A 20,796-nucleotide genomic window follows, 5' to 3' on the forward strand; every position below is an offset into this window, starting at 1 on the left:
CCCACCTTCTGTACCCCACAACGATCCTGGGTCCATACTCCCAGAGGGTTAGAGAATAGGGAAGCTATCCAGAGAGGGGGTTGGATATGGAGCTCTGGGGATGAATATTGTGTGGAAATGTACCCCTCTTATCCAATAATCTTGTCAATATTTCCATTTTGTAAATAAAATTTAAATAAGGTAAGATTAAAGCCCTGTGGGCACTGGTCAAGGCATGAAAAAAGTACTATTATCGTTGTGAGCCTACCAATATCCTCCTGTGAATCCCTGACATCCCAGGCTCCCATGCCAGGACATAGAGATGCCACACCAAGCAACAAACTTCTTTACATCTGAACTGTAGCTCTCCAGGCTTTTGTGTTCTGTTCCCCGGGATTCAGATGCTCAGTCTGAACTGTATTCAGTGTCTGTTCATGAGCATCCAGAGCCAACAAATCAACAAAGGTCTGCTGGGAAGGCAATGCATTTTCTCTAACAGATAACTCTGATCAAAACAAGCAAACAAAGGCCCCCGAAACAAGTGCTCAGCAGCCAGCTTTAAGCGAACAGCTCAAATGAAATGTCCAGTGCTAAGCCACCCCTGGAAGTCAGCCTCTCTGTCACGGGGTAATGAGGGCATACTGGCCTTCCACTATCCAGCTGTGAGGTCACAGGGCAGATGCTTCAACAACTGGACAGGAGATGATGGTGGATAACTTTTGGGTGGCATGCGGTATCTCACCCTCTTCCAAAACTTTGTTTTTGCACACTGGGTCTTCTCTGTGAAGTCCCCACTCCACAAGAGGGCCCCGTGCTTCTGTTTGATATACTGAATGGATTCTGGCATGACTGTATAGTCCTTGATCTCCTCCATTTCAATCAGAATGACCTTCATACCATCCTGGACCAGAGCATTGTAGACAGCTATTTGTTCTTCTGACATGTTCTTTAACAGGGCAAAACTTAGAGATTTAGGAAGTATGATGATCAGTCTCCTGCAAAGCTTAATGTTTTCATCAATAACATTGGCCACCGCTGGAAATAAACAAATATCTCATGATTAAAACAGTCTGGGTGAAGCCAGGTGGTAGCACACTCGATTGAGCTCATATGTTACAATGTGCAAGGGCTTGGGTTCAAGCCCCCAGTCCCCAACTGCAGGGGGAAAATTTTGTTAGTAATGAAACAGTGTTGCAGGTGTCTCTGTCTCTCTCCTTCTCTATAACCCCCTCCCCTCTCTATTTTTGGCTGTCTCTATCCAATAAATAAAGATAATAAATTTTTTTAAAAAACCACCTGGGTCTTAATACAATGGAGGATATCCAAAATAGGTGCTAAAAGAAGAGAGTGGATTTGAAAATTAACATGATTTAATCATATTCAAACCTACAAAAAACAGAAATTAGCCTCAAGGACATGCGGGCCAATGAGTATTTGTCTTCTTTTAGTCTTTAGGTTAAGATTATGTCATTAGACACCTACTTGTGAATAGGTCAGCATTCCTGGACACAAACGTGACAGTATCATTATTTTAACCAGCTACAAAAATAAGCCTAAAGAGAGAGAGTTTGTTTCTAACATCTTCTGTGAAAGGGTGACATACTTTATCGATTAGAGCTCATGGCATATTATTTCCAGTGTGATAATGTCAACAAATCTTCTATGTCTGCAAAGAATGGAACTTAATCCATGTTTATTTATTCTGTCTTTTGACATTTAAAAGGTAGATATTCTTTCTATTGCTATAATTTAAATTTGTTACCAAATGACCTGCATTTTTGTCTGAAAGACAACTACAGGATGGTTTTGTGCAATGTAAAGAACTGAAATGTATGAACTTGTAAAAAAGAAAAGTAGCCATCTCTGCTCTGATCCACTTTTCTAGTCCTATTCTCAACTCTGACAACATCTTCCTGGACAATAGTTATAGCCTACCTGAATATTAGCTGTCAGGCTCAGGCAAAAATTAGTAAAGTTATAGGCCCATTGGAATATACCTAAAACAGAATTCCTAGCATCTTCCAACATGAAGACCCCAAATCTGCTACATTCTGACCCATAGATTCCTGTTTATTAAACAATTTGTTCTGTTTTATATTTTAATGCTTTTCAGCCATTCAGTTGCAGATGCTACCATGATGCCAACCTGATCTCCCTGGGCAGATGACCTCACCAATGTGTCCTGGAGCCCCGCCTCCCCAGAGCCCTACTTAGGGCTAGGGAAATATAGAAATGGGCTGGGGGTATAGATCAACCTGCCAACACCCATGTCCAATGGAGAAGCAATTACAGAAGCCAGACCTTCCACCTTCTGCACCCCATAAAGATTTTTGGTCCATCCATACTCCCAGAGAGGGATAAGGAATAAGTAATCTTCCAGTGGAGGGGATGGGATATGGAATTCTGGTGGTGGGAATTCTATGGGATTGTACCCTTCTTATTCTACAATCTTGTTAATCATCATTATGTCACTAGTCAAAAAAGAACAAAAGAAGAAGAAAAAGAGAAAGAAAAAGGAGATGGAGAAGAAGGAGGAGGAGGAAGAGGAGGAGAAGGACGAAGAGGAGAAGGAGAAGGAGAAGAAGAAAAAGAAGAAGAAGAAGAAGTAGAAAAAGGAGAAAAAGAAGAAGAAGGAGAAAAAGGAGGAGGAGAAGAAGAGCCAAATTGCCACCAAGAATTTAAAAAACTATGATAGCTAATCTTTGGGGGTGGGGGCTGGGTTGGAGAAGGGCACAGAACTGTGGTGGTGGTGGGTACAACGTGGAATTATATCCCTGTAATAAGAAACATCTTTAGAGTTTCACAAGGGACAGTAGTGTCAGGTTTCCCAAAATGCTTTGAAAAGTCAGTTACAGAGGCTGATGCTTCATCCTTCTGTTCAATTATTCATAACTCTTATATGTCACTTAAAACATACCTTGTCCAGGAAATTCATCTCTGCCAAAGATAAATAGTTTATATCCACACTGCCTCTCTAGCACCTCAGGCAGGATCTTCAACACCAGTGTGGCTACATCTTGGTGGTGGCTTTCTCTTTGAGTCTTGGGGTATAAGACATATGCATCATAAAGCTTCCCATCTGAAAAGGAAGTGAGACAAGCTCATGGAATGATTCTACTAAATCTTCCTGGGTTAACAAATTGAAAACATACCACAAGGTCCTTTTTGCTTGGCTTCAGTGATGTCAAAGTGTACACTAGGCTGGCTTTTCCCCAAACACTGCCAGGTCAGGAATCTCATTCTCTCACTACTTTAAATGTTCCACTCTACCTTTGTCTTGCTTCCATAATTTTTGAGAAGCTGGCTGAAATTGTTAGTTTTATTCTGTATGGGCAAGGAATCCCCCCACAGTGTCACCCTCTTCCTTCTTTCAGAATGTCCTTTCTTTCTTTCTTTCTTTCTTTCTTTCTTTCTTTCTTTCTTTTTCTTTCTTCTTCTTTTTGTTTTGTTTTGTTTTTGTTGCCTCCATGGTTATCCTTGGGGCTCAGTGCCTGCACTACTAATCCACTGCTCATGCCTTTTTTTTTTCATTTTTTATTGGACAAACAGAGAGAAATTGAGGATGGAGAGAGAGAGAGAGAGAGAGAGAGAGAGAGAGAGGAAGAAAAGGGAAGAGAAGAGAAGAGAAGGGAAGGGAAGGGAAGGGAAGGGAAGGGAAGGGAAGGGAAGGGAAGAGAAGAGAAGAGAAGAGAAGAGAAGAGAAGAGAAGAGAAGAGAAGAGAAGAGAAGAGAAGAGAAGAGACCTGCAGCCCTTTTTTACCACTTGTGAAGTGACCCCTCTTGCAGGTGGGGAGCTGGGGGCTCGAGCCTGGATTCTTGCTCAGGTCCTTGCACTTCACACTACGTGTGCTTAATCTGGTGTGCCACCACCCAGTCTGTTCGTCCTTCCTTCCTTCCTTTCTTTCTCTCTCTTTCTTTCTTTCTCTCTCTTTCTTTCTTTCTTTCTTTTTCTTTCTTTCTTCCTCTCTTTCTTTCTCTCTTTTTCTTTCTTTCATTCCTTCTTTCATTCCTTTTTCTCTTTCTCTCTCTCCTTCCTCCTTCCCTTTCTCTTCCTTCCTTTCTCTCTCCCTTCCTTCTTCTCTTTCTCTCTCTTCTTTCTTCCCTCCCTATCTTCCTTTCCTTCTCTTTCTTCTTCCTTCCTTCCTTTCTTTTTAATATTTTTCTTACTTATTTGTCAGAGACAGGTTTTTTCCTTTATCTTTTATTTTCAGCAGCTTGAAAAATCATATGCCTAAGTGTAATATTTTGGGTACTTAACATGATTGTCATTCTCTGAGATCCTTGCACCTACAATTTGGTGTCTGACATTAGTTTGATGAAATATTTCAGTCCCGTATCAAAAATTTTTGTTTCTACTGGTTTTTTTTTTTTTTTCTCCTACTGGTATTTCCACATAGTGTTTCACCTTTTGTAGTTGTCCAAGGGCCTTTGGACAATGTGTCCTCAAGCTCAGAGGCTTTTTCCTCAACCATGCCAGTTACTGACACACCAATCATAGACAGTTTTAGGTGACTTTTTTTTTTTTAATCTCTAGCACTTCTTTGTTTTCTTTATTTTTTTCTCTTAGGATTTCCATCTCTCTGGTTCTACTGTCCATCTATCCTTCCTTCTTTTTTCTCCTTCCTCCTCCCCTCTCCTTTTCCCTCTTCCTCTCCCTTTCCTTCTCCTTTTTTCTTTCTTTCTTTTTTTTTTTTTTTTTTTCCCCTCCAGGGTTATTGCTGGGCTCGGTGCCTGCACCATGAATCCACCGCTCCTGGAGGCCATTTTTCCCCCTTTTTGTTGCCCTAGTTGTTGCAGCCTCATTGCGGTTATTATTGCCATTGTTGACGTTGCTTTGTTGTTGGATAGGACAGAGAGAAATGGAGAGAGGAGGGGAAGACAGAGAGAGAGGGGAGAGAAAGATAGACACCTGCAGACCTGCTTCACCGCCCGTGAAGCGACTCCCCTGCAGGTGGGGAGCCGGGGGCTTGAACCGGGATCCTTACGCCGGTCCCTGCGCTTTGCGCCACGTGCGCTTAACCCACTGCGCCACCGCCCAACTCCCATCCTTTTTTCTTTTGTCATCATCAGGACTTCACTGTTCCAGGCTGATTTTGTCAGGTAGAAGAGAGAGACAAAGAAAGAAATAGAAGGGCATTACAGCTCCAAAGCTTCCTGCAGTGCAGCAGGGTCTGGGCAAAGTAGATCCAATATCCTGATGAGTTGCTTTGCTGGTCCTTGGCCACCTGTCCTCTTGCGCTGTCTGCTACTTTATCTAGTAGAGTCCTTATACTGCTACTCATAGTTGCTTTAAATTTACAGTCTGATAATGCAAATATTTTTCCCATGTCTGGTTCTGATTCTTGTTGTGCCTCTCCAGGTGGTCTTTTGTTTGTTTTTAACCATGCCTTGTGGGGCCAGGCAGCAGCACCTCTGGTTGGGTGCACATGCTCAAGAACCCCTACTCCCCCTCCTACAGCGGGAAGCTTCATAAGTGTTGAAGCGATACCGTAGGTGTCTCTCTTCTCCCTATTTCCCATTCTCCTTCTCTCTCAGTTTCTCTTTGTTCTATCAAATATAAACAGAGGAGGAACTGACTGTTGGGGAAGTGGATTTGTCCTGCAGGCACTACAGTTCCAGTGATAGTCCTAGTACATTAAAAAAGAAGGGAGGGGAAAAATCATGCCTTGCAATTATTTCCTGATAGTCTGATCGCTACGCATGACGTACTGAGTAGGAGGAATTGCTCAGAGAGCCTTTTAGTAATGTGGTAGTGAGGTTAGTGGGGAAAGGAAATACTGTATATGATTAGGTCTCAGCCATGTTTAAGTGGCTCCTTTTAAGGCCTGTGGTCCTGGAACTTCACTAAATGTTTCTCAGGGGGTTTTTTTGTTTGTTTTTTTCCCCCCATCTTGGAGTGGCTACTGACTAGAGTGAACTTGGGCTGGGAATTCCCCCTCCCCCAGGTCAGTCATCTTTGACAATAAATGTCCCAGCAAGTCAGTTTCTCATTAGATTCTCCTAAGGACAAACTTTGTTAAGAGAGTGCTCTGGTATTTCAAAATGGCTCCTTTCCCCCTCATCCTGCCAAAAGCATGAAGGTATTTTTTGTCCTGATATTTATTGCCACAACTTGGTCAGGATTATGATATTTACTGTCGCACTAAACTTCAGGATTCTGAAGATAACATTTTCAGATCCATCCAGTGACTGGGGTCCCTAGAGACTTTAAGTAAGACTTGAGTTTCTTGCAATTTGTAGATTGTAGTTCAGATTGTCCTACCTCACAGACATTTTATTCTCACAGATAAGGTAGTCTTATCTCCGTTACACAAGGGTAAAACTGAAACTGGGAGGGTTGCATCATTATCTCAAGGTCACACAACTGTAATATGAACCCAAGTCATTCTCTAAGAGCACCACGTTTCAATGTGTGACTGAAAATGAGAACTGAGCCATGAGCTTCATTCCGTCAGAGTTGTCCTACGTGGACAACCATGTGGACAGCTCCTACATTCTAGAGGGCTGTCCTAACTGTACCAGCCAAATGGGCTAAATTTCTCCTGACTTAGAGCCATCAGTAAGTACTATCACTACAACTGCACACTTGCTTCATAGAGAGAGGAAGCATCTAAGCAGAGTCTAGGAATCTATTGTGTGGCGCTGAGAAATGAAACACGTCATCGTGGTCAGAATGAGTGGGGTTTATGAAGCAACTACAAAGAACCATCATTTCACCCCTGTGCTGATGAACAAGACACTTACTCTAGCTGAAAGGAGCATTTGTAGGTTTAGAAATAAAAACTACCTAAGGCACTGTAAGATAAAAAGTGACTGATACAACAGAGGAAACGGAAGGGAAGATTCCTCAAAGTATGAGTTCTTGGGGTGATGGTGGTGGGGGGAGAGAAGTCACAAAGGGCATGGGACAGCTTCTAAACTGTAATGGGTGAGAAGTATTTGAAAAAGGGGTTAGAAGCTGAGGTCAAAACCTTTTGTGGGCCCCTACAGGACCTTGCCCTCAATGTGGATAAACAATGGTAGGGACTGCCCCCTTCTCTGAAGGTAGGCTGAGTCAAAATACTCTAACACAAGGAAGATGGGTCTGACAATGAGTGCAGCCTAGAACGTTCCTAGCTATGACCACAGAATGCGAGCTCAGACCTACAGGCATGCTGAGGTTACACAGGCTCCTACACTGAACATGGGCTCCAGATTAAATAGATGGGGTTTACATTTAACAATATTTATATACTTTTCTAAGATTTGGGAGCTACTCTCTTCCCTGGTCCAGCTTTCCAGTCCTATTTCCAATTCCGACACCATCTCTCTAGATAATATGTTTGGTCCACCTGCATGTTGGCTGTTGGGCTCAGGCAAAAATTAGTAAAGTCATGGGCCCCTTAGAATATACCTAAAATAGAATTCCTAGCATCTTCCAATGTGAAGACCCCAAATTTCATTTGCTATACTTTTACCTTTAGGTTCCTGATTATTAAACAATTTGTTCTGCTTTATATAATGCTTTTCAGCCACTAAACTGCAGATGCTACTATGACACCAACCTGACTTGCATGGACAGACAACCTCACCAATGTGTCCTGGAACCCCACCTTTCTGGAGCCCTGCCCCTCCAGGAAAAGATAGAAACAGACTGAGGGTATGGATCAACCTGCCAAGGCCAATGTTCAGCGGGGAAGCAATTACAGAAGCCAGACCTTCCACTTTCTGCACCCCATAATGATCTTGGATCTTAGATCCATGTTCCCAGAAAGATAAAGACCAGGGAAACATCCTATAGAGGGGATGAGATATGGAACTCTGGTGGTGGGAACCCTCTTATACCACAATCTTGTCAACAATTATTAAATCACTAATAAAAATTTATTTAAAAAAATATCCATGGTTATTTCCAACTATTTCCTAGACCTTGTTGTTGGTATGCTTCTAAATTCTGCTTCTAAGACCCCTTCTGTTTCACTGGTTTAATCCCCCTGCTTAACAATGTATTCTATTTACATAACCACTGTTAACTAAGCACCGCCCTGCCTCCACGGCATTGGTTTAATCCTTACTGTTTTGCATGCTTTTTCCTTCTCCCCACCCCTTATCCTACGTACATCCCCTTCGGACCTGACTCTTCCACCTCAGGATATATAAGGGCAAGATTGTGATTAGAGAGATCTTAGATTGTGCTGCGTTCCACATGAATAAAGACTGAACTGCGTACCACTCAGCCATGAGTCCCTGGTCGTCTCTCTCTCCCGCCCATGAAGCTAGCCCAACACCTTGTCACTGATATTCTGTTCTCTTAATTGGATCTCTTTACCCCCTCTACTACCTCTAATTTTCAAAAAAGGTAAAACAAAAGTTTTTCACAATATCTAAAATATGGAAGAAACTCAAATGCCCAATGACAGATGGCTGAATCAAAAAGTTACAGGATATATGTTTAATGGAACACTACTCCACAATCAAAAACCAAAGATGAGCCAAGTGAAATAAAAGGTGAAGGACAATTAAATACTGGCTGGTTTAATTCATATGTGGACTATATAGATGACTAAAACAAATGAATTTGGGGGGGGGGGGGGAGGTAGCCAAACTGTCTCTTGGGCTTTGTGAGAACATTGGTGGCTGGGAGAGGAACCATATTCCCCCAAATCTATTGTTTTGTAAACACACAATACCCCTTAAATTTACTAATTAAAAATGGGAGAAAAAAGACAAAGCAAAATAATATAATTTTTTTCATTTGTTAGTACTCATGATTCCTGTTTTGAAGTGAGGCATCAGAAATAAGCGCACTCTTTGCTGTTCAGTGTGCACGCTCAGGAGATGAGACTTGGGTGGCAAGACACTCGTCTTTACAATGTTCTCAATACCAATACATTCCCATTTTTTGGTCACCTGTTTCAAAGTTTTGGAGTATAAATTTTTGCCACAGGTAGCTGGCTTTAAAGGGCTCATGCAGGCTACTACAGGCTGGCATTGCATAGCTTTGCCTCTCACATTTCACTATTAGGATCAATGTTGCATGCTGGGGTATAAGTTAGAAAGTCAAGGCAGACAGAGCTACATGATCTCTCTCCAAAGTTGCCCAGCTGGTAAGTGCAAAGCTTGATTAAAAACCCAAGTTCACTGATCCTTCTGGTGTGGCTGAGGCAGAAATTAGGAGAAGGAAACATCCCAAAGCATGCCTTTGATTCATTATGTTCAACTGTGAAAGATTATATACATATATATCTTTATAATTTTTTAATATTTATTTATTTCCTTTTGTTGATCTTTTTTTATTGCTGTATGTATTACTGTTGTTGTTATTGATATTGCTGTTGTTAGATAGGACAGAGAGAAATAGAAAGAGGAGGGGAAGACAGAGAGGGAGAAAGATAGACACCTGCAGACCTGCTTCACTGCCTGTGAAGCGACTCCCCTGCAGGTGGGCAGCCAGGGGCTTGAACTAGGATCCTTGAGCCAGTCCTTGTGCTACTGCCTGACTCCTGAAAAATTATATTTTTAAAAAAAGAATATTTCAGTCCACACATGGTCTTTCGGAATGTTGCAACATTCCCACAAAGAGGAGGAATTATTTACACTTGCTTAGAGCAGACATACAAATTGTTAGGCATTGTCAGTGGTCTCACACACTCACCTTCTATGACTCCAGTAGAAAGGAAGGCACTTCGATACCAAAGTACAATGTCAATCTTAAAAATGGTGTAGACACACACAACAGACACTACCATCCCTGTCAAGATGAGAAGCCCTACTATTAAGTTGACCCGGAAATCTGGAGCTAAAATGACAGCAAAAATAGACAGACATAAAGAAATGAAACACAAGAGTTAATCATTTATGTTGCTTACACAGGTCACACTACAAGCGCTAAACAGAAATGAGTTCTATGTCAATTCAGCTGCTGCTTAAATATTCCTGTGGTTAAATAAAATATATGGGGGAGGGAGAGAATAATGTGACCTGGACCAAACACTTTGAGACACAAATAGGCTCTTGGGAACCTGTGGAGGGAGATTCGAAGGAGTCCCAGATCCAGAAGATGGAAACTCTGTGATTCTACCTGCTTGAGCACCGCTGTCAAAACATAAGCTTATCTTGTCAAACTAGAGTCTTCAGAGGTGGAGCCTCAGCATATTTTTTGAGGAAGTTCCCCAAGTGCTTCTGTTGCACTTAATATATATTATTATCACTTCTTTCCTTGTTACTCAAAGGCAAGCAGCAGGGCTACTGTTATAAATGAGCCATCAGTTGCCTTCTTGGAAGCCTTCACTGTTGGTGCCACAAGACGATGGAGAGCCAGATGCCCACACCGTGTTCCTCTTAGTGTTTGCAGGGCCCAGCCCAAGTATTCTGCTGGCACTGTGGTCACGAGAGGGACAGTCTCAGAAAGGGTGTGATCCTGAATGTCTAGTGAGTCCATTGAAGAGCACTCGTGGCAAAAGCAATGGGCAGGTGTGACCAAGGCACAGAACTAGTTCCTCTGGAAATTCAAGTCCACAAAAACATGTTGCTACATATCTAAGAAGAGGAACAACACAGCTTTCTCCTTTACCACAGCCCAAACACAGGCTGCCAAAGAAGGAGCCTCTAGAAAGGAGAGAAACAGAAAAGGGAAGAAGGAGAGAGGAAGAGAAATCCTCTCTGTTCTTAGAACCCACCACACACACCACTTCCTTCAGCACCCCCTTCCTGGTTCTTCAGTCCCCAGTAGGTGTCCGGAGAAGGAGGGAGCACTCCTTTCTTTGAACTTCAAAAGCACTTTCATTTTTAAAATTTTCATTAGAGAGCTTATCACACAGTTGGCCTTAGGCCACATCATGTTGCAGATATTTTAAGCCAAAAACCTCCCCATGGTCTATTGCATGTCTCTAAATATACTGCAACTAAAACACATTCAAATATGTCGTTTTTGCCGGGCTGGCTTCGCGGGCGGGAGACAGAGACGGCCAGAAACTCATGGCTGAGCTGAGAACGCAGTTTAATCTTTATGAGCTGTGAACGCAGTTTAATCTTTATTCATGAGTGAACGGTTCAAAAAACTAATCTAATCTAACCACAACCCAATTCTGTCCTGCCTCTCTCCTCCGGCCGCAGCGTCCGGAACCGAGGAAGTATGTAGGATGGGGGTGGGGAGAAGGAAGAAACTCAAACTAGTAAACCAAAATCTGCATCTGCATAATTCCCCAACACAAATATATTTAATTTAGTATATATATTTAAATATATACAACAACTAAAACATAAGCTGTGCACCTATCTCTATCCCTAGTCAACTCTGATTAAGTCCCACTACAACCAAGTGAGTCTGTATGCTTGTGCCCAGTCTAATTCTGACTACCTGTCTGAATCCCTCACTTCTATTAGATGATCCTTGCTTCCCATCCTTCACTTCTCTCTGCCCTTGACTGGCTCCAGAAGGCACCTACTCCCTTTGGGGAGACTCATGGATGAGAACCTTTAATGTCTACTAGAGGCCTTGGTATCATAAATAGACATGAACACTATTTTTTATGTAATTCAAAAGGCCCTGGTAAATAGACAGGAATGATTTTTCTAACATTCTTCATGTGGTTATTCATTCCATTTGAATTTGTCAGTATCCTCTGTTCAGTAGATAGCAAAAGGACAAAGAAACTTGAAACAGTGAATTAATGGATAAGTTTAAAGAGACTACTGAAATAAGAACAGCTGACTGTTGAGACAGTTGTCAAAGATAGTTGGTCTCCTGTGCTGAATATGGATGGGCCCCAGATCAAATCAATGGGGTTTATAGTTAACAATATTTATATGCTTTCCCCATACTTGGGAGCTACTTTCTGCCCTGATCCAGCTTTATAGTCCTATTTCCAACTCTGACACCATCTCCCCAGACAATACACATGCCCACCTCTCACAAGGTGCTTCATACAATTCACCTGATTGTGCCAAGAGTTTTAGGATGCTCTCATGATTGTGATTTCATCCTTCACATTCTATTCACTGACTCTATTACCTCCAATGAGTAATCAATATTCTCTATAGTGTTCAATGTACAGTTTCCTACATATATAAAGTTTGAGTTCCTGTTTAGTTAATAGAATTCTGCCTCTAAAGGTAATTTTAAAAAGTTGAATGATAGAGCTAAGCTATGCCTAATCTGAGCCAGAATGATCACTTACTGGATCGGATGAGTGTGCCTTTGCAGGGCAGGAGTAGATAGTATAATGGTTATGCAAAGAGATTTTCATGCCTGAGGCTCTAAAGTCCCAGGTTCAATCTTGCACCACCATAAACCAGAGCGGATCAATACTCTGGTAAAAATTAAAAAATTAGAGATAGCGAGAGAAAGTCTTTCCCTGTAGGCTGCCTGGGTCTAAACCCTGGCACCACATGAGAGGGTGCTATAATAGCAGAGAAAGCTCTGGCACTGTGTGGCATCTCTCACTCTCAACATCTCTGTCTCTATCTAAATGGAAAAAAGTGACTGGGAGAGGTGAGATGGTGCATGCTCAAGGCCACCAGTCATCAAAAAAGTAAATACATAATATATTTTTTATGTCACAATATTTATAATAACCCCCAGCAAAGCCCCTGAGAACCACAAGCAAATTATTGGAAAAGCTCAAAAATCAGCCTTAATAAAGGAAAACTCCTCTTTTACATAATTCTAATGCACAGTCTATTAGCATGACTACAATGAAATCAAAGTCTTATTCCACGAACATTTTCCAATATTATAGCATCTTTCCCATAGATTTCATGTTGAGTTTCTCTGTTTGAAACCACAGATTATTTATTGTCACTTTTTCTTGACTATGTTTTTTTTTTTGCCATTGCCCTTAAACATTCCAGAGATTACTAGAACCTTACCTGGGAGATCTAGCATAATGTATGCTGCAGATACTCCAGCATGGCACATGAAAATCTGGCCATAGTCTTCCATTTTTACTTCTAAGAATGTGATGTTTACTGTGTAAAAGTTATGATCCTCAAAATAAACATAACTTCTGTAAAATAAGAGTCATTTCTGGTTATATGAGTCATACATACTCAGCATATTTTATAACCTTTAGTTGGAAGAATAAATTTTTTCCCCAGAGAACACTTCGGGCTATCATTTTACCCTAAGAATATTTTAATGATTGACTGTATGAAGTGTATGGATTTGTGCCACTCCAAAGTTGCATTTATTATCTGAACAGAGAGAAGGAAATGTGGCTCTATTAATCACAGGCACCATTCTCAACTCTAGAGAATGGTGAGAGAGATTTTTCCTATTTCATTCCACTTATCCCAATTATTTACACTTCAAGATCCAATACAAGTTCTGCTCTTTGATTTTGTTACTCTTGTTTCTGTTTTGATTTCTTTTTAATATTTATTTATTTTCCCTTTTGTTGCCCTTGTTGTTTCTCATTATTGTTGTAGTTATTGTTGTTGTTATTGACGTCGTTGTTGTTAGATAGGACAGAGAGAAATGGAGAGAGGACAGGAAGACAGAGAGGGGGAGAAAAAGACAGACACCTGCAGACCTGCTTCACCGCCTGTGAAGCGACTCCCCTGCAGGTAGGTAGCCAAGGGCTCGAACCAGGATTCTTAAGCCGGTCCTTGCGCTTTGTGCCACGTGAGCTTAATGCACTGCTCTACTGCCCGACTCCCTATGTTTTGATTTCTTTACCAGCGCACTTATTGCTCTGCTCTGACTTATGATGGTGACAGAGGGACTGAACCCCAAATATGTTGGAGTTTCAAGGGATGAAAAAGCTTCTGCATTATGCTATCCTTCTGGTCCACATCTCACAAATTATCTTCAAATAACTCAATTTATACCATCACAGAGTTAACAGCACTCAGATAGCTAAATGATTATGCCATATCTCCACTAAAAGCCTCTCTGTTGTGTTAGTTAAGTCTTGCAGGTGTTTGGTTCATATTATAGTTTAACAGGGATGAAACTGATTCTAAGCAATAGTTGAGAGAAATTAATCTTGCTGCTTTAAGGTCACATTTCATTTTTTTTTTTTTTTTTTTTGCCACAAGTCTCTATATGTCTTCACACTCCTCGGTAGGTCATCACCTATCCCCTCTAAGCTATTAATGAATTAAGCGAAATCTATAACATAAGTGACTCATGCTTCTCTGAGCCAGATGTCTGATTATGCACAGCATAAACATCTTTGAAAGACAAAACTGAAAAGAGTGGTGAGGAAACATTTAAAACCAGCTAGTAAAAGCAATACCAACATCAAAACAACTTAAGCAGAGAGATATTCTTGTTAGCTTTTTGAGAAAAGAGAGAAATAACAAACTTACTCAATTCCTTCTTGGATTCGTTTGGATTCAGTATAGTAATCATCCACCAGAGTGCCATTGACTCTCCAAGATCGTGAATTTGTATTACCCTTCACGTCTGTTATGTTGCAGTCCACAATAAGAGTGGAGCCTAAAAATAAAATTCACAGCATACATGAAAATCCCACAAAAGCCAACCTGGTTAACAAGTGTCACTTGCTTGTGAGCCTTGAATATCTTTTGATAACCAGAAATACTCCCCTAAGGTCAATGTTAATTGACTTTATTCTCTGATAGAATCACAAGGGACAAGTGGCCTTACAGGATATCTAGGTAAAAAGGTTGGCATCATCAATTTCACATCAACATGTTCACAATATCAGAGTAAATAAATTTATCACAATAAATTTTGTCTATCTTAGTGATGTTATCACATGACTTTGCATTGACAAACTATTTTACAGTAGTCCTAGAGGTGGCACAGTAGATAAAGCATTGGACTCTCAAGCATGAGGTCCTGAGTTCAATTCCCGGCAGCACATATACCAGAGTGATTTCTGGTTCTTTCTCTCTTTCCTCCTATCTTTCTAATAAATAAAAATCTTTTTAAAAAGTATTTTACATACTCAAGTCTTCATTATTATCCAAGCAATCTTGTAAAGCAAAATAAGATGGAGTCATTATTCCTCATTTAATTGTTCCCAGAATATGAAACATGACTATACTTTATTTACAACTTTTGCTATCATACAAATGCATTGTTTCTAGTATTTGCCTGTATACATAAGTCTGCTAAAACTCAGTTTGTGTGCCTCCTAGGAAACATGTATACATTTCACATATGCATATTCATGTATGTAGTGGGTATACATACCAATATGCTAATAAAACTGGTACATCATAGATTGTATGTACCTTGAACTGTCAAGGAAATACCTAAAGGTTTTCTAAAGTGGCTATACCAACTTAGGTAACCAACAACAATATGTGAGTGTCACTGCTACTTTGCATATCTTCCCTACCCCCGTTCTTCCCCTTTATCAAATTGTTCTGCTAATATGAACTGTCTTAAAATTACTTTGCTTAATCTGATAACTAATATAAGGCAGGGATCCCAGTGGGTGGAGCTTCACTACTTAACATTCATCTTCAGAGGAATAAATGAATGTGAGCCAGGCTGGGATTCTTAAGGCCAAGCTAGAGTCCTGGGCGATCATTTACTGTTCCTAAGTCTGAGGCTAAGAGTCACCCCACAGACTTTCAGATTTTTATTGCTGTTGCATAAGCAAATGTATAGTGAACATTTAGGCCCACAGTGCTCACTGTATACCTCAACTTCTCCAGGTGTCAGTTTCTTGAGTTTTTATTTTGATACTTCTCCTGATGAGCTCAGGTATATCCAGAAGTGTAACTTGGATGCATATGATATTTGTCTCCATCCTTGAAATTCAAAATATCTGCTAGATCATGTGGACATAATTTTTTGTTTTTCTTTGTTTTGCAATTAGTAATCTCCTGGTTCCAAAAAATTTACTCACCAGGCTTTACTTCAATTGAATTGTTTTTTGGATAAATGATTTTAGGGATTCTTCCTCCAGGGTCAACCTTTTCTGTTAAGAAATCATATCCACATGAAGTTGTATTAGAATCACATATAGTGATTTCAAACTAGTTTAGTGCAATAATAGTATAAAAACTATGGTGCAAAAGCAGCTCTTCAATCAACACTGGTCAAGAGAAAACTAAAGTCATGACAAATATAACTCCATAAGTGTATTTTTAAAAATCAGAAATAATTCTATTACAAGGGAAAGGGAGAAAAAAAAAAACTGGGTTACAAAGAGAGTTCATTTTAGCATTACACATTTATTATAAGTTGATTGGAAAATGATCCAAGCTGGGGGCAACAGTGTTTTGTAGACAGCTATCATAAGGAGATGAGAATCTGTACTCCTGCCAACAACCATCCTATAAACAGTTAATCCCCTTCTCCCCCAATAAAGTGATTATATATATATATATATATATATATAACTGTGTAATAAAATCTCATTACTATTTTTTTTTCCTTTTACTTACCAGAGCAGTGTTCACCTCTGGTTTATGGTGGTGTTGGAGAGTGAACCTGGGACCTCAGAGCCTCAGGCATGAAAGTCTTTTTGCATAACTATGATAATGTGTGCACTTAACAAGATATGCCACCACCTGGTCCCCTCTCAGTGTATCTGTACATGTTTTCTACCTGCCACTCCTCACCCTGTAAAGATTGTTCCATACACAACAGTCATACTGAGTTTGCAAAGTTGTTAAGTCACACCACTCTATTTTCCTGCTCTCTACCTCTCTGGCTATTTACCATTGTTCTTAGAGTACTCTCCATGGACTCTTAGCACACGTACTCTTAGAACACTCCATGGTTTGGGCTGCTTGTTCTTATCTAATCTTGGCCCCTGATTACTTCTCCAATTTCATCACCTACCATGACATCCCTCACTCAGCACAACCCTGCCTAACCTGATTACTTTTCTATTCTGCAGACACACCCTGGCCTGACCTGTTGTAGGTCTTCACTTTGGCTGCCTCCCTCAACCTGGAAAAACCTTACCCCTTCCTTGACTCAATTAATGCTTCCTTATGATCAACATCGCCATTGTAAAGAAGCTTTTTCTGATCTACTTACTGTCTTCTTAGCTATTTTTGTTTGTTTGATCGTGTATTTTCCTTTCCTTTATCACATTAATCTCCTTGGTAATTAGGTATCTTGTTAGTGAATTATCTGATAATTCTTGACCTTCCTCTCGTGCTCTGATTTCAAAGCACCATCAGAGTAGTAGGGTGGCCATGTAGTTCTCTTATTTTTTCTTTCTTAAAAACATTTATCTTTATTTATTATTGGATAGAGACAGAGAGAAACTAATAAGGGAGGGGGAGAATAGGGTGGAAGAGACAGAGAAACACTTATACTTCTGCCTCACCACTCGTGAAGCTTTCCCCCTACAGATGGGGACCAGGGGCTTGAACGTGGGACCTTGTGCACTGTAATGTGTGTGCTTAACCAGGTGTGCCACCACCTGGCCTGGCCCGGGCATGTTGTTTTCTTTATCATCATGTTCTCTTTGTCCAATACAGGACATGACTTTTGTTAGGCAATCAGCAAAAACTACCTGAAGAAGCATATCACCACCATCTCTACCAAGTTCGTATTATTAGCACTCAGGATATTGCAGCAACTTCACAAGTGGCCTCCAGGTCTCCAAGTCTTTTTCAGCCCCTGCTCAAGCCATCTCAAGACTGGCATTGCTCATCAAAGATGCAGATGCAGTTTCATCATTCTGCACTTATACCAACCCAAAGGCTCTTCAGTGACTGCATGACAAATGCTTTGCATAATATGCCCTCTTGACTTGTCCCCGTTAACCCTGGGGCCTCAACTCCATTTCTTACTTCATACTTACAAATCCTCTAATAAAACTAGTTATAGGTCCCACATATACTATAGTACAGTGGGAACTTCTACCCTTGGCCTTATACAACTCTCTGTCCCTTCCTCACACTTCCTTATTTCTATAAATTCTACTCATTCTTCAAAAATCAGATAAGAGTGGTCCAGGAGGTGGTGCAGTGGCTAAGGTACTAGACTCTCAAGCATGAGGTCCTGAGTTCAATCCCCGGCAGCACGTGTACCAGAGTGATGTCTGCTTCTCTCTCTCTCCTATCTTTCTCATAAATACATAAATAAAATCTTATAAAAAAATCAGATAAGAAGACATTTCCTCTTGCAACAGTTCCAAGATTTATCACCCCTGGGGGTCAGGCGGTAGGTAGTGCAGCAGGTTAAGCACACGTGGCGTCAAATGCAATGACCGCATAAGGATCCTGGTTCAAGCCCCATCTCCCCACCTGCAGGGGGATCACTTCATAAGTGGTGAAGCAGATCTGCAGGTGTCTTTCTCTCCCCCTCTCTGTCTGCATTTCTCTCTGTCCTACCCAACAATAATGACATCAACAACATCAATAATAGTAAACACAACAATGATAAAACAACAAGGGCAACGAAAGGGAAAAAAAAAAAACTTCTAGGAGCAATGGATTTGTGGTGCAGGCATGGAGCCCCAGCAATAACCCTGGAGGCAAAAAAAAAAAAAAAGAAAAGAAAAGAAAGAAAGAAAGAAAGAAAGAAAAAGAAAGATAAAAGAAAAATTTATCACCCCTAAAACTACCTCTGATTATTTTCCTGCTCCTGGAAACACCATCTGTAACTGTCTTTATCAATCTACGTTTAAATGATGCTTTTTCCATCTCTAGTTGTACTGTCACCAAATTCGGAGAGGCTCAACAGAATAAAAAATTAACTAGCAAGTTCTAGCAATTTTTGGCATAATCTGTTACAAGTGAATGTTCACTAAAATGACATGAACTATATAATTGATTATTGGATCCGATGTCCTCTGGAGATAGTCCCTTCAACCTTGAAAATTTTCCTTTAATTGAATTCCTTGTGTTACAAGATAAGACTAAAACATGATAGTAGTCAATCATTTGGTTAGTGAGTAAATATGTGCCTAGTCTACACCAGATACTGGACTATTGAGGAGTTAATTTTAAAGAAAGCAAAGGAGATATTCAGAGATATTATGATCACAAATGCAAAACATAAAGATTCATAAAATTTAATGGAACTAATTTTCTCAACTATTGTTTCAAGTGGGAAGCAGGAAGCTGTGCATGTTGAAAATATCTTCTGAGAGAATATACCATCAAAGAATTGCAAAGAGCTTCTCATTGTTATGAAACTTAATTGAGATTTGTGACAAACAGGGAAATCTAGGAAATATTCATCCTTTGTTTCTTTTCATTTATATGAGTAAATCTAGAAAATAATTATCTAATGAAAAGGCAACATAACAGGAACTCCTTACTGAATGGTTGAAAAAATAAAGAAAATGTTTGAAGACCTGGATTTTGATACTGTTTCTGTTATTAATAAGCTTTGGAAACTTCAGTAAGTCACTCCCTGCCAAGATTTCTGTAAAATTAATGGCATGAATTAAATTATGGGTAAGCTTTATCTTACCCCAAGACTTTGGTTTCAAATCTGATATTAATATGTTCAAGAAAGCCAACTTCACTGTGATAAGAACTGAAACCCTACAAGCATTTGGTTATCCTGGAATCAAACCAGAGACCTTGAACTCTGTTGTGACTGAGACATACATTACTCATCTAAATAGTAACACCATTGAGGACTAAGGGAAACAAAAGTAATATTAGCAATATCATATTTAGTAAGTTAGCACACTTTGCCCCAGTAGTTACTTTACGTACATAATCTCATTTCATATTCACAAATAAAACAAGACTTTAAGTATTACATTTTATTAGATGAGAAAACTAAACTAGTCCTGCTCTATGTCAATTTCTTTGATTTTTAATATGGCAAGTGACAGCCTGCTAATTACTAGGGAACCAGATACATCCTACTGTCAAAATGAAACCAAAGTTATGGATATGAACATACTTACTGGTAGTCACAGTAATGCTCTTTAGAACAGTGTAGTTTTTCCCTGCATGTTTCAGACTAGCTTGACAGGCGTAGTTTCCTCTGTCATCAGTCACTACATCATTTACTAAAAGTTTCTTTCTCAAAGAAGTAAACCTATTTTCTCTAATCTCTTTACAGTCCTAAATACACACACACAAAAAGAAAAAAAAATTAGATTCAAAAGACATTGATGGCTGTCTGTGACATCCTAGTTAACACAGACCTTCAAAGAAGAAGGTGGGTCCCTAGCCCTTCAATCATTTATATTTGATGGATAGATAGATGATATGTGCATATATATGTACATCTTATGTCTAGAAGTGTTGAGAAAGGGTTTTTTTTTTTTTTCTTCCCTCCATTTTGTCTGATATGAGCTGGCAACAAGCTCACAGTAGGTTGGATGGAAGACTTTATGGAGGGGGGTTAAGGTTAGGCAATGAAGGGGTTTGGTATAGAGCATGGACAAGAAGAAATGGCCTCCAGTGACAGAAGCCTGTCTCCCCAATGGATCAGCATCTAATGGCACTAGCCCCTTTGCCAAGACTGCATGCCCAGGTGAACGATGACTGTTCACGGGTTGTATTTTATAGAGGCCACAATAACCCTTTACCGATTTTTCTATTTGGAGGTCTAAGTATAAGCAAAGTATGCAAGTTAGACTTAAAAGGTATATATATCACATGGCTTCTTATGCCACTTTAACTTCTACTGCGTCAAATCAATAGCCTCATGCCAAACCAAGACTGGTTAAATTTTCTCCATTGGCATTCCCAGCAATTATTCAGAGGATGAGCCTTTCTATCCACCAGTCACCAGCTTACATTCTTATGATAATCACCAACTCTTTCTCAAACCTTTTCCTCTGTTGTCAGGAAGCACCATTCTACAGAGTGGCTTAGAAATAGTCCTTTTCCTCAAAAAGCTCATGGCACTATATCAGGTGAGAGAAGCATGAAACCCTGTCACTACAAACAGATTTTATCACCCACTTTCTGGGTTTTCTC

The 20,796-nt window shown here is 40.1% G+C and overlaps 1 protein-coding gene across 3 annotated transcripts in view; it reads right to left on the minus strand.

The window, feature by feature from the left end:
- Positions 1-207: 207 nt before the first annotated feature.
- LOC103112458 (interleukin-1 receptor-like 2) overlaps positions 208-20,796 on the minus strand; it is a 103,400-nt gene continuing 82,811 nt past the window's right edge. Inside the window, exons 5-11 of one of the 3 annotated variants that reach the window (XM_060187384.1) lie at positions 19,773-19,932; positions 15,789-15,860; positions 14,272-14,401; positions 12,829-12,965; positions 9,614-9,757; positions 2,897-3,058; positions 208-1,014 (exon numbers count right to left, since the gene is read on the minus strand). In XM_060187384.1, coding sequence (XP_060043367.1) covers positions 632-1,014; positions 2,897-3,058; positions 9,614-9,757; positions 12,829-12,965; positions 14,272-14,401; positions 15,789-15,860; positions 19,773-19,932 — 1,188 coding nt within the window. In that variant the 3' untranslated portion in view covers positions 208-631. The remainder of the gene's footprint in view (positions 1,015-2,896; positions 3,059-9,613; positions 9,758-12,828; positions 12,966-14,271; positions 14,402-15,788; positions 15,861-19,772; positions 19,933-20,796) is intronic. The other 2 variants (XM_060187385.1, XM_060187386.1) reach the window with 2 other exon arrangements.

The sequence above is a fragment of the Erinaceus europaeus genome, chromosome 3 (assembly GCF_950295315.1).
Source record: "Erinaceus europaeus chromosome 3, mEriEur2.1, whole genome shotgun sequence".
Lineage (NCBI taxonomy): Eukaryota > Metazoa > Chordata > Mammalia > Eulipotyphla > Erinaceidae > Erinaceus > Erinaceus europaeus.